Raw genomic sequence first — 15,083 nt, forward strand, 5'->3', positions numbered from 1 at the left:
AATGCTCAATCAAAGGAATAAAATCAGAGGGCGGATTCAGGACTCAGCATCAGTAACCGTAACACTCCTTACCCATCAGCCACTTCAACAGAATGGCTGAACACAGGCCATCTCAACACTGGCCACTGCACAACCATGACAGGGTAAAGTAGATCATTACCTTTTCAGAGATTAAAATGATTCACATAGTCTGGAAGGTAGCTATGCAAATATAATGAGATTTTTAAAAATTCAGCGCTCCAGAGGTGGAAAATCCAGGTTCATAAAGTAAAAGTCCTCCCCAGTATTTAGTTCCAATCACCTGGATTTGCTAATTAGCCCAATTCCTCAGCCAGGAGGTAGAACTAATTGGTGAAATTGGCTGGCCGAGTTCATAGGTGAAAGAAACACATGGCAGGACTTTTACGTTCTGACCCCTGGACTTTCCACCTCCGTGTCCAGACTCCTTAAAGATGGGGACTTTGTGTGGAAGATGACAGCCTAATTTTGGACAGTTAATCTGGGATACTCGCTCTTTTCTCTGACTAATATCCAAACCCTTCCTATTTGTTTCTTCATACAGTATATTTCTCACTGTCACCGTCCCTCACACATGCCTGCAGAACATGGCACATAATCGAAAAGGCAGATTGCAAAACAGACAATAATGGAGGCAATTCCCTTTGATATGGGCTCTGATAAAGAGAACAAGCGACATGACAATCCCTGCTGATTGTTTGTCTCTCCTTTTCGGTTATAAATAAACCCTTGGCACTTATAATTGAGTCTGCGGTGTACCCAAAGGCTGTGGTTTACCAAGTAATTGAATCAACATTATGTTATGAAAATATGACTATACAAAGCCACAGCAACACCCAACACATACTTTCTCTTCTGTAGCACCCTGTCAATCAGTATCAGTCTATCAACCAAAGAAGGCACTCCCACAATTCATGTTTCCCAGCACCCCTGCTAATTCCAGTACCCCCCCCCCTCCCTAATTCCCGGACCCCCACACCCCCCTGAGAAGGATACTTCCACTCCACGATGCTGATGCAGGCCCGGCGGATGGGGTTCTTGAGCGTTAGGCAGAGCAGGGCGCGGGGCGGCCGGGTGGTGGCCGTGCTGGTCTGCTTCTTGGGCTTGCCGTAGTTCTGCCGCTTGCGTTGCGTGGAGCTGGCGGTGGAGATGGGCGCGCTGGCGTTGCCCATCAGCTTGGCCTGCCGCGCCGCGTCGATGGCCGCCTGCCAGGTGAGCGCCGCCCCCGCCGTGGGGATGTGCTCCGGCGCCAGCCCCACCACCGCATGGTCGTGGTCGTTCAGCCCCGGCGGGGGAGGGAGGGAGGGGCTCGAGTAGTTGGAGCCTGCGGGGCAGGACGGGGCACAGAGGGGGGGGGCAAACAGACTGGTCAGACTCCCCACAGTCACTGACTCCTGTCATGTAGAACACTGCACATGCACTGCACCAATTACAGTATCAACGTAGTTGTTCATCGCACATCTGAACATATGCAACACACACATTTCAATCAGGAGTTAGTTACAGAAAACGAAAATGCTCATTAGTCCTGGGCTTAGAAAGGCAATCATTGATGTACAGCTCAGAGGAAGGGTGCTTCAAAATCTCTGTCGCTTTCTTTTAAATAATTTTTTTAATGGATTTTCACACATTTTTACACAACAACAACCCCCCCCCCCAACCCCTCTTAGCCCACCGCTACTGCAAACACCAAAATTTCAACAAGTATTTCAGTCTTATATTTAGGTGTATAATCTTATTTATGTTACCTTTTTTGCTAAATAAGACAAATATACTGCCAAAACGAAAGGTGAGACAGTTCGACTCATTTCAAGATTTGCCAAAGGGGTAAAAAAAAAAACAGACTTCCCAAGCAAACAGTAACTTAAACAAGCTAATATTTTCGACATGAGAGATAAAAAAAGATTTTAAGTCTCATTACAAGACAAAGACACTTTTCTGCAGTACCATAGAACATTCCCTTGGCCACCCCCCCCCCCCATCCCCCATCCCCTGCACCACCCCACCCAAAAATGGCAAAATCTGCAAATGCTTCTGTCAAATTGATGTTACGCTCTGTGATTCTGATTGGCATTTTTCCTTTTTTGCTTTTATACTCATTTCATAGCACTTAACTGCATCCTCTGGGGTGCGCAGAGAGGGATAAATGATAATCACATATCTCTCAATTTAACTCTCAGCCCCATTCATCTGCCATCACACCCTGCCCTGTAGTCTCTGTGACCGAATCAAGCTTCTGCGGCTAAACATCTGCGGAACAAACACGCCTTTCCTTGGCAGGGTGCTGTAATCTGATTGGACACACCCAATTCAGCCACATGAATATTCAGGTAATGGATTTTGCAGCAAAATATCTAGTCACAGACAGTCAAGAAAGTTACATTTCGGCTTTTGAATGGGGAAATGTGTTTCTGACTGGGCTAGGACTGCCAACTACTAACAGAGAGCACAACTTTGCCAAAAGGGATCAAGCCACATATGATTTGTCTGAATAAGTAGAATATTGATTTTTATTCTGTCAATAAAAACCATTCAACAAATGAAAATAACTTATTTCCAAGACATTTGCTTTTTCTATTGAATATATAAAACATTTTTATGGTGATCTGTTTAGAGAAACACCAAGTTCATTTTCCTATTTTAAATAAGGATGGTACTATCATGTTGAAACTGACAGTACATTTCTCCAGGAATCTAATACCCAAAAACAAGAGACCTTCTAGGGGAGGCCAGTTCTCATGTAAACATGCATGGCAAACATAATTCTTTTCTCTATCTTTTCTAAAGTTAATAGCTCCCTCTCATTCTCTCTTGTGCTCTCTCAGGGGAGAGTGTTCAATGCATGGTTAAAACAAAGCCAGTCTATCCCAATTTTTCTCTGACAGTTGATGCTTACTTCTTGGTGCATATGCAGTATAGCACCTGCAGGACAAAACAATTTCATCAAACAGACATCTCCACACTGCAGGGAAGAAAAGACAGCTCAAATATTTCCTGATCCATACATGATTTTGGGCTCCTTCTAAATGCTGCTCAGTTAGTCATTAATCCACTCTTCAGAGACCAGAGTGAGATACTTTGCAGATATGCAGAAACAAGTATTTAAAGTCTCAAGTCAACCACCTCCATACTTCACACTTTTTGCGAACCTGACAACGACTCCCACAACGTTTCAGCACAGTCTCCACTGGCGAGCCGTCGATGCGAGACCGCATACTCTGCACTGTAACAATACGGAGCACCGAATGCACCAACCGCATTTTCATACCGCAGGAAGAAGAAGAGAAAGCACCCCTGCATGCAGCATGCGTTTTCCAATGATGCCAGACAGAGCCAGACAGTAAGGAGTGGGGTCTGGTGTTGCATGTTAAACAGCGCCATTGCTTGCTTCCTGCACCCTGCGTGGATCTCTTTGTTGAGCGCTCGCTCCTCGAAGAAGGGAGCGCTGCTGACAGATGTGAGATAATTATCACCACTCAAGCAGTAATGTCGACCTTGTCGCAACATACCATCAATAACGCGGGCGGCCTTAAAAATGTCCAACGATAATTTTGTCATGTCATTATGCTTGAAGACTGCTCCTCCCAGCTATGGCACAGAGGCTGAAAATGCATGGGTCCTTTAAACCTGGCCACCCTGGTACGGAGTAATAAGACAGGTCTTAAGACTGACCTTTGAGTTTCCCACAGAAAAGTTGAGAGGTGACGCATCAAACCTCACTCTAATCTCCCTGTACACGTCTTCCCATTAAATAAGAGCTTTTTGGAAATTAATCTGAACTCAAGGATGTACAATGAGGCTGATCTGTTTAAAATTCAATTATGATCTCACCCCCACCTCATTTCAACACATACTGAAGTTCTGTTTGCATACTGTACCTCCTCACCCTCAAGACTATTCTAAAAAAGAGGGCTGCTGGGTGGCTCATTCTGTTAAGGCACCACGCTGTGATGCCAGGGCCAACTGTGACGCTAACTCCGTAGGGTGATGCACAATTGCTGATTGTGTCGCCCAGGGTATGGGAGGGTTCAGTGGGTGAGGGGTCAACGTTTCATAGCTATTTACCAACCCTCACTGGTCGATCGGCCCCTGTGGACTGCATGCTAAAGCCTCATATGAAAGGTCTTCCTCCATCTCCACTCCATGCGAGCTTAGCTGTAGTCTGCAATGTGAAAAGAAGCAGCTTGTGACACCATGTGTCTTGAAAAAGAACCGTGTATGTCTGCTGCAGACCTGGGTCAAATACGTATTTGTTTTGAATTCAAATACTTTTCTACACTTTACTGATCTTTTCTGTTGTATTGGAACCAATGAAATACTCTCAAAAAGTGCAAACCCTGCCTTATGGTCATATTGGCAGGCTCAATTACACCAGGCAAGATCAATAGAGCACAGAAAAGTGTTTGAATCCAAAACAAATACGTATTTGCACTATTGGCCTGCAGTCTCCTAAACTGGCACTGAGATTAGTGCATGACCATGGCTGTGGTTGCAGACATTCCAGAGGAGGGTGGAAATTGCATATGTACAGCCCCTTGCTAGGTACCTTTTTTGTATTAAAAAGAAAGAAAAAACATTTGTGAACTAATGGTAGATACACTCCTGCTTTCCTTTATTTCACCATCTATCCCCATCCTTGGGACTAACTGAAAATCAAAGTCAACTTATTTTCTACTGGAATAATTAAAGTTGTTGAAGGAGTTGAAGGTAGGTTATTTGGTGGCAAATTTATTTTGTCCATTAATGATGCCATTCTTTAAAGCGCACATTGATAAATTGTCTAAAAGGATCACTTTATTACCATAACACTGCTGCATTTTAAAGTGTCTCTTCTAATTAGATATGCTGAATAGTGTTCTGGTCTACGAAGTTTCTAAATTACTTTTTTGAATTACATGTCTGCTCGCTTTGTTTTGCACATATAATTGCAAATGCCCTCTGGAGAAATACATGCTATTTTCACCTCGCCGTGCTTCTTTTGGCCATGTCAGGCCATGAGGCACGGCTAACGAATTAAAGGCAGATCACAGCGAAACGACAATAATCAGCAATTCGACAATTCAGACTGTACACAGCAAGCTGTGACACGTCAACAGCGGGCACACAGAGATACCACCATTTGGCAATTTCCTATGAATGCACTGCGCAGTAATGCCCTTATGTGCATTAATTCAACACATTAATTAAAAGAAGCTGGGGGAAAAAAAATTAATTTCCACTGCTATATTTAATATAGCATATGTAATATCTAAATGTTGACAGGGGCGTCTACTTAATATCTTAACCATTTGCTTATTGCCACTTATGAATGACAATAATTGTATAAATACATTGAGCAGGGCAGTCATTTGATTAAGATGAAGGCAGCAAAATAAATGATCATTCCCCGCAAACCAAGCTAATCGAAACAAACTATGAAGAACAAAAATAAACCATGGGAAGCATCTGTGACTGGTTCCCAGTGGGTACACAGGTTGGGCTGGAGAGAATAGCTGGGGTGAAAGAATAAAAAATAGATCTGTGACATACAGTCAGAGTACAAATAACCCAAAATCTGTAGGAGAAAAAAAACGAAACGTAAGATCGGAAGAGGAGGCGGATTTTCCCTGTGTGGTAGCACCTCAAGCACAAGATAAGTGATCACAGTCAGCAAGCGGGCATGCGCTTCAACAGGAGAAAGAAAAAGAAACAGCATTACATAGAAGGAATTTGCCACAAACAGAAAGAGAATCCTATAACTTGTTTGCCTTTGTTTTTGTTGGTAACATTACTGTTTATTTCGCAAACAATCTTTTCCAAAGAGCAACACCTATAGTTTAACACCTATCTTAAACATTCTGTAACACATTAATATATACACTTACATTCTTGCCAGAGTAACTGAGGTTAAGTATGTCACTCAAAATACCAAATAAAGCAGTAAGACAACTTATTTGGAACCAGAAACAGTTCATGAACCTTGGCTTGACTACACTCAACAACAGAGACCAGTCAAACAATAGTGGGCGGTTAATTGCCTTGGCCACAGATAAAATGGATATTACGGGTAACCACTCTCCCAATTCAAGGAAATATGGATGATTTTATATCCCAGTTATGAGGTGTAAGTGACTATGGGTTCCTAATGGGCATGTACTGTAAAGAACCAGCAAGCATGATTCAAACAAACATGGCAGTTGGAACAAACATCTCACATGGCATATAACGCATATAAGAGAACCAAATCTGAAATATTTTCAGCGCACAAGACTCTAAATTTAACTTGCCAAAATGTTTGCTAAGAAACAAACAATTACATTTGAGGATAGAAACCTAGAATCCTAAAATCCTAGCCAAAGGCCATGTGTAAAGGAAAGATGAAACTAAGATGGCGTTGCTATTGTGATACAGAAGATCTCTGACATACCACCGCATTTGCCTCAGAACAGATGCTGGACACACAGTCCACCATCATTAAGACGACTAAAGTTGAGGCTATGGCTAAATATCCTCTACTGGACTATGCCAAGGGAAAGACGGCAAGTTTAACGGAATGTCAGACTGAATTTTCCACAATGCAGAATCCGTCCTATTCCATAAGTAGTTATTGGAAACGCTCCACGCCCTCAGGATGCTTTGTGTCTCAGAAAAACAAAACAGCCAGGACCAGAAACTGTGAAGAATTCCAGTCTGAACACTTCAGCTAATAAACACTCCAGTGAAAACACGCTCATAAACACAGGCTCCCGAGCCTCAAACGCGAGGCTGAGGTCAATGGCAGCATTTACACTACAATCTAGCACCCAGCTTCCTGGTGAGGTTTGCCAAGTATAGGAAGGGGTGGAGCGTGCAGGCAGATGGCTGTCAACAGGGACAAGCTGCTCCTGCCCTGACAAATTCTGCCCCTTTGGGCCCTTACGTCTGAGCCCTGATCATGTCTTTAACTTCTGGGTAACACATTTAAGGAAAGTGTTGCCAATTTTCCCCCTGCACTCAGAGTTTTATGGTCACTAAACATGTAAAACTGGCTTTAATTGAATTCATTACTCAAATTGTTTGGGAGAAAATGCATTGCTGTGAGATTTAATTTGGTTTTTAGTCAAGCAATTTACAAATGAAGCACTTTACATAAACGCATACACACACACATGTATGCACACACAAACTCTCACACATATACACACACATGCACATACACAAACACACACACAAACTCTCATTCACACACACGCATGTGCACACAAACACACACTCAGTAATTTCTAGCCCAGACTGGCAGTCGTGGCAACTTTACAAATCGATTGGCACAGTTGATGGACAAACACGGACTTGGGGGAATCGGGTAAAGAAACATCCCCACCCCCGGCTTCTTATTAAAGCTCTGCCACGGACAAGGACAAAGCACCGTCCTCAAGCCAAAATAAAATCAACACAGTAATTCACTCCTCGCCCCGACACCATCCTCCGAAAGGAACAGCCTCTGAGGCCTACGCTTGACCTCATTTCACAACCTCCAAAAGAAAAGGCCCACGTCAGAGCAGCTCCTGACTCTAATCGCTCATCCTGTTTGAGAAAACCTGATCTCCATTTCAACTGCCTCACCCTCTCTCTCGTCCTCTCTCTCTTACAGCAAGCCCCTCTCCCATATGCTGCCATTTTCTATGGACGACATCCATGACATCAGCAATCACCAGTCAGAATCATGCGTGGCCTTCTTCTCTTTGGAGGGAGGGCTGTAGATGGACAAAGGTGAGATATCCAGTTACTGTAATTGCTGTACTGCAAAAAACTTATCTTGTGGTGGCAAATTCAAACCGTAGCTTGAAAAATTTGAAAATATAGAACAGTATAGTGTCCATGATTTTCATCCATCACTATACAACACTTGAAATATCTCAGAATAACCTTGAGCTTACACACGCAAGCACACACACACACAAACTCGCATACACACACATACACACAGCGCTCACACAGACAGAGCACAATCCAAAATAAATCCAAGATCTTCACCCATTCTCACAAATCTGTACCTGAGCCTTAAATCTGTCACCACGCCCCAGTCATTTCAACACATTCAGATGGGGGGGGGGGGGGGGGCAGGGAGCACACTTGGTGTAAAACTGCATACTTAATCCTAAAATAATCCTCCCTGCCCACACCCCCACAAAAGAAAAGAAAAAAATACCACTGTGCTGACTTCTAAACCCAGATGTTAGGCTGTGAGGCCTACCACTGAACATGATACCTCTATATGCTGCAAATCTACATTTTATACTACACGTATACTACACGCTACACGTTGAAACAGAGCATCCTCACCTTTAAGGAGGAAAACTGCATAGTGCTAGTTCACTTCCTCCAGTGAACTAGCACTGGAGCTAGATGTCTGGGATTCAGATTTCTCAGAGAACCTGACAGCCCGTCCAACATGGGGGGAATGGCAAACACCATCGGATCGCAATAATTTCCACTTCAATTTCTAGTCCCCTTCACAGCTGTGAACAGGCCCAAACAGCAGAGCGAGGGCAAGTGCCAAGGCCTTCCTATGAGTGCCACAGCATAAAGGCGAACTGACAAGAACCATCACACAATCAGGGAGCCATTAGTCAGCAGCATGACTTTAGGCAGCAGCACAACAGCACAGGGAAACCCTGGGACGTTCTATAAAGAGCTAATGGCGTGTAACGGGGGGCTACATTGCCCCCCCGCCGCATTTGAAGCGAGCTCTCATTGGCTCTTGGTTTCTGAATGAGTGGGTGAATTAGCCGGTGAGACGTGGAGCCACAATGGCGGCAGGTGCAGCAGCAATCGTCCAAAAACTCTTTATCTGCGGATCCCCCCCGCTCACGTGCGCCCACGCTGACCCAGACCCAGGTATCTGTATTCCGGGTGCACGCTGTGTTCGCCTCCAAGGCAGACCGTGATCCCGAAGAATCCGCGCCCATCCCAGCACCATGCATTTGCGGGAATGGAGCTGGGGGATATAGCACAGTGAAAATGGTGTTCCAGGAGGGCATCGGTAATCGTACAGTAAACATGTCCTCCCCTTTCGCTAATGCATCACACTTTTATCACATGAGTGCACACAAGCCTGTTTAGCAGATCAGTGCCGCAGAGGTTTAAAAAAAATTCAGAAGACCATCTGTAGCAAGCAAGATGAGAGGAGGTTTCACCATAAATGTGTACACATTCATGCCATCATGTTCTGAGGGAGAAATTCATAACTTCACCAATGCGGTGGATTATGCATTATCAATACAACAGACATATTCAAATGTCAGTTCGGGCAAAATACTGCCATGGGACGTATTTGATTATTATTGTTGTCAAAACAATACTTGACCTCATACATCACTCATGTGAAACACTACCTCTGTCAGCATCTCCTATTGATTTATCTCAGAGATTTAATGGGAGAACAACCTGTTTCAGTTTGTCATTATTAGCCAGGCCATTTTTCCCCTGGAAAACTAGAGCAATGGACTCACTAAAATAAAACACAAAGACCTCGATTCCAACATTTTTCCTTAATGTTTAAAAAAAAAAGCGTTATAGACAAAATGTTGATTGAATACAGGCCATATTATAACGCTAATCAAAAGCTTTAGAGGGAGAAGGTTAGATTCGAGGATGTAGGAGTGGCATAATGAGCTCACTTCGGCCGAACGAAGGCACTCAGAGCGCCACTGCGGGCTCAAGTCATCATCAGCCGAGGAGATGCGGGGCCTCGGGGAAAAAATACATAAAGCCCTGGACCGCGGGACTGGTAGCGGGCCCCACACGCTCTGCGCACAGAGAAGGCAGTTATTAATAACCTCTTCATTAATATTCATCTGCAGAGATGCGGAGGCAGAGTAACCCATATTCTCTGCAGGGGCGAGCGAAAGAGCATGATTCCCTCAGCAACTGCTGACCGCCTCCCCCCCCCCCCCCCCACTCCCCTCTTCCGCTGAGCACGGGGGCCACGGGGCCAGCGGGGTACAATAAAATAAAATAAAACAAAACGCTTCACCCACTTGCTGCGATGCACTCGAAATTCACTCGGCACTCCGTGCTCAGTGCCTAACACCAAAAAAACGATGTAGCTCCACCGCGGTCGCTACGTTTCTTTTAATGCATGCGGTTTGAAGGCCTGCACACCCAGTCCTGGGGTTTGGGGTTTGATGATTTTTTTCTTCTTCTCATCTCTCCCCTGTTCAGTATAGGATAGGGATGTTAAAATAAAGGCAGGAAGAGAGAGCGGCCTGTCGTGTGTAGCACGGCGTGGCCCACAGGACGCAGAGTAATCGCCAGCTCACAGGCGGTCCACGGGATATGTGCATGCTATTCAGCAGCAGGGCTCCCGCTGCGCAGCTGGAATAGCATTTTCCTCTCTCCATTTGCTATTGGTAGGGAAACACATTTATCTTAGACATTTAAATAACTACAACTTCTTAAATTCTGTGAAAATCATTATGACTGCCAACTAATACAGGCCGTTTAGAATTCACTATTGCACAAATAAAGCAAATAGTTGCTCTGAGTACTCTACATGTAAGAGCTTGTGTTTTAAAATTAGCTATAGAATGTAAACTCAAGAGTCTGACCATGTTTTAAAAAGGCTGCAGTAAAAAAATTCACCTTCTAAATAATCAGGCAATGTTTTAAATATAAATAAAAAATATCAAAATGTGTAGTAAACGCTTATCATATAAAATTTTACATGACAATAAACACCACTAATTAATGTTATCACTTTAATGGGAAATCACCTCAAGTTGGTCACAAATAGAATACACAGCTATAACTGCTGCCCTCGGGAAAGGGCCTGGTCATACAGTAGATTTCAGCAATTACACAACGCGTTCATTTGGCTGCCAACCAGAAGTACTGAATACATTTTCCAGTAAATAGAACTCATCAAAGCTTTAGAATTTCCTAACACTTCATTGCTCAAACATGAAAAACTCATCTTGCTCGCGTGCCTATACGTGACACACCATACGTGGCAGTGTGGTTTGCAGATACAAATTTGATTATATAAATGTAACATACTCGCACATCGCTAACTGCAACCAAGTTTTTCTCTCTGAAAATGTAATACTGTTCGACACTGGAATCAGCCTGTACTGGTTCACTCAAGGCCAGTGGTGTACGACGAGGACCAATCTGTTTCAGGATTCTGTGCCAACTTCTGCTCTGATCAGCTCAATCATATCTTGCTCTGACATTTGTATAAGCACCAGCTACAGAACATCCCGCAGGGTGCACGTATATTCTAAGGATTTTACTCTGCTGAAGTACAGGAGTGAACCAGCGTAGGTTATATATATAACCAAAATCCCATTCAGGCACAGGATGGGCCAGCTTACTTTACATGAAGTGAGAGACTGGTGTGAAACATCCTGGTGAACCCCCCCCCCTTCAAACAAACAGCCCAGGAAGTGTTTACCGAACCCCAGTCTACAAGCCATGGCCATTACACAGAGAATCTGTATAAAGTGATACAGCATAAGCACCTGAATCCCGAATCTGTCAATCCCAAATCTGTCTGTACCAGGGACAAATTCAGTTAACTCTTAAGAGTTGGCACCTTTTACAAATTTGTCCAGTTAATGATTCAACAAGAGACTTGATGAGACACATATATCTGCACCACCAGGAGGCCGTGCATGGTTGTCTCCTGCCCAACCGACTCAATCCATTTCTGTCTCCATCTGGAACGGCAAGAATCGGAATCGTAAATAGAAGACATACGACGTCAATTCTCCATTAAAGCCGAGATAAAATTCAATTAGCCTGGAAATCCTGCTCTGTCACTCTCTCCTTCTCTCTGCACCTCTCCCTCCTGCCGATCCTCTAAATGAGAGGCAAACGACTGCGCACAGTAAATCTTACGTGGGCTGTAAAGCAGATTTACTCAAAGTTGCTTCAATAAGTACAATAAACTAAACGTCTGAAGGAAATGTGGCAATTTTCGTTTACTGATGGAATATGTCTGATAATGGAAATCTCTCCTGGTAGGTTAAAATGAGAAGCGTGATTTCTCAACAGAAAAAAAGCCATAGCAAAAGCTGAACAAGATATTGAAATAAAAGCATTTCACACAATTTTAAACCGTATAATAAGTATTTAGGACGCTTAACAACATTGCATTTTTGACATCTTTGCAATATTAAGCACTAAAAATAATAAGAAAACCCTTTTTTTGCATGCCTTTGCGAATAGCTAAAGTATCACTTCATGGTAAATAGCATTTGGACTAAAGCAGTGAAAATAGGTGAAGAATAAGTGGACCAGGTTCATAATCCATTGGAATGCTTGCAGCTCAAAAACATAAAAAAATTAAAAAAATACTCAAATGTAAGTTCAACTCTTGTCAAAAAGGCCTGTTCATCTTTATATTGTCACAGATGAAAGCAAGAACACAGACAGGGAGATATACACACATGCATGGGTGCACACAGTCACTCACACTAAAACATACACATGAACCCACCTACGCACACACACTCACCCTCACCCACACCCACACACACACACACACGCACACACACACACACACACACACACACACACACACACCTCCAGGGAAAGCATATGGGACCACAGCAATACAAGATCAAAAAACAAATCAGAGAGACCGATTTTGGGGGCGTTTGTGTGCATATGCTAGGCGGGCAACAGGCCATTAAAGGTGCCATTCCCTAGCGGAGCAGCACCGCCACACCATCTGCTGATCGAAACCCCGCCCCCACCCCGAGCCAGTCACGACCGTGGCCTGGTCACTCTCAGCCAATACCTGCGCAGAGAACGGAGGAGCCCTGGCATGGGAGCTGCAGACACTGCACTGCCAAGCGCAGGGCAGCCGAGTCCTCACACACACACACTCATCTTACACATTTTCATTCCAGAAACCTTCCCAGAAATTCAAGGTAAGGTTTCCCAAAGCAGAAATTTATCTGATTTTATGTTTTTTTTTTTAAGCCCCAAAGAACATTGCACAAATGCAATAAGCATTTTTCCAGTCTTCTTATTCCAAAAAAAAAGAAATTAAATTGTGGATGATCGTACATTGCCATTTTGTCAGGAAATAAGCAACGTTAACCAAATTGAGCATTTGAAGACTTAAGACATTCTGCAACTGACAGAATCTAAAAATCCATACTTTCACATCACTAAATCATAATTATCAGGGGATGCTACCAAAGCTTCTTTTCTTTGCAACATTCCTGAATTTTATAATGCTTTTATCCCCATTTTCTCCCCCACTTGAAACACCCAATCGTACCCACCGGCACTCATTGTCACGACCCCCGCTATCGATTTCGGGAGCACAAGAGACGGCGACGCGCGCTCGCCTGAGAGTGTGCGATGTCAGCCAGTGCTCCTTATCACCCCGCGGTTCGATACCTGAGCTCTGAGCTCGCACAGATACGAGCTGGAAAGAGACTCTCAAAGCGCAGCGCAGCCCGCGGGTGTGTGGGCGTGCCGCTGACCAGGGGGGGGAGGGGGGGGGGGGGCGGGTCGCCGGTGCATGATGGAACTCTGTCATCCCAGCAGGCCGAAGCTCTCCCAGTCCCGAGCGACACCGCGGCTAACTGCGCGTCTCCCTGCAGGGCTGCTGACCACAGCCGGTCAGCGCGGGCACGGCCCAGCCGGTCAGCGCGGGCACGGCCCAGACTCAGCACCGGGTCACGTGTCGCTCACATCAGACGGGCCAAAGAAAAACAGCGGATACGTTATCATCCGCTCTCATTCGACGAGCGTTGCGTCCAGATATATTTCGCAACCATTTCACAACAGACAAGGGTGGCTTAGAGCCAAACTGTCAAACTGCTCATCCGCACATCAGCGGATGTGCCGCTGTGCCGCTCGTGCGAAGGGCCGGCCGGCACAACACGATGCCGTTTTTTAATATTTGATCCAACGTGGATTACCGGATTACGACGGGCAAGAGATTATCACGGGATAACCCTGGTGGCTACGCGGTAACAAGCTGGCTCTGAGGACCTTGTCCTGTCTCCGCCATCATTATTCCAGAGCTAACAGGGCAGATTGGAGGGCACGCTTCAGTCTTCTGCCACATCACCACCTTGCGCAGAATATACATTTTTATCATCACCGTCACCATTTTTGGGTGCATGCCTTCAGTGGAGATGCAGCACATATTTAAGAAAGAGCGAGCCGGCCAAAGATCTGCGTTTCAACGTGCGCCTTCAGCAAAGGGGGAGCGCTCAAACCGCCAAGGCAAGCCGGGTCAGTGGCAAAGAGGGGGAAGGTTTCCTTAGCCCAAGTGGCTTGAAGTGCTATTCTGGAAAAAATTTAAACAAAAAACAGCCACTTCCTCTATACTGAGGCCTGTGTGTCAGAGATAGAGTCTGAGACACAGGCACTGATGTGTGACCCATTAACCCCTCAGTTAAACACAAATGTGCACTTACACTAAAGACCAAACGCACCAGGGGAGAAGAGAGAAACATAGTTAAGCAATTTGATTGTATGTAAAGAATGTAATGTCTTTAAGTCCCTCTGGATGTGAGCAACTGCTAAAATGTAAATGAAAATAAGCAAATCTAAATGGTCTTACACCTCATTGCACACACATATAGGGCCGCTGTATACTGTTTACGAACACCACTTCTTAATCATCTGGCACATCTGATTATGCTCTTGTGTGGTCCAATGTGTATGTGCATCAAATTGATTTACTGTCAAGGGGGTGGCAGTACACTCATACAAGAGCTACATTCAAAAATGTGCTTTTCTAGTGAAAAGGGGTGCAGAGGGTAGTTCTCATGTTATAAATAAAGTCAAGTTAAAAAAAGGATTTCCATACTGACAAGAATATTTCCACTAAATTAAATATGTTTTGAGTGTAGGAGCACAGGTCAGCAGTACACTGAGTGTACGGTAAATTCCCACTTACTGTGATTCCTCTCTGCTTTTGCAGAAACTACATATGCTACAGATAGTTCCTCACCATTTGTGCTACAGACCTGCACTGAACTGTCAAACAAGGAACACATTGTTTTCCTGAAACACCCCGGCATCCATTATTATTTCCCCAAACAAGTTCCTTATAAACATTTAGAATGGAATGC

At 44.4% G+C, this 15,083-nt stretch overlaps 1 protein-coding gene across 17 annotated transcripts in view; it reads right to left on the minus strand.

The window, feature by feature from the left end:
- The window catches only part of cacna1c (calcium channel, voltage-dependent, L type, alpha 1C subunit), a 224,077-nt gene that overhangs the window by 181,856 nt on the left and 27,138 nt on the right, over window positions 1–15,083 (minus strand). For all 17 annotated transcript variants that reach the window (XM_035426451.1, XM_035426457.1, XM_035426450.1 and 14 more), the window contains exon 2: window positions 1,015–1,342. In XM_035426451.1, coding sequence (XP_035282342.1) covers window positions 1,015–1,342 — 328 coding nt within the window. The remainder of the gene's footprint in view (window positions 1–1,014; window positions 1,343–15,083) is intronic.

This window comes from Anguilla anguilla, chromosome 7, assembly GCF_013347855.1.
Source record: "Anguilla anguilla isolate fAngAng1 chromosome 7, fAngAng1.pri, whole genome shotgun sequence".
Classification (NCBI taxonomy): Eukaryota; Metazoa; Chordata; class Actinopteri; order Anguilliformes; family Anguillidae; genus Anguilla; species Anguilla anguilla.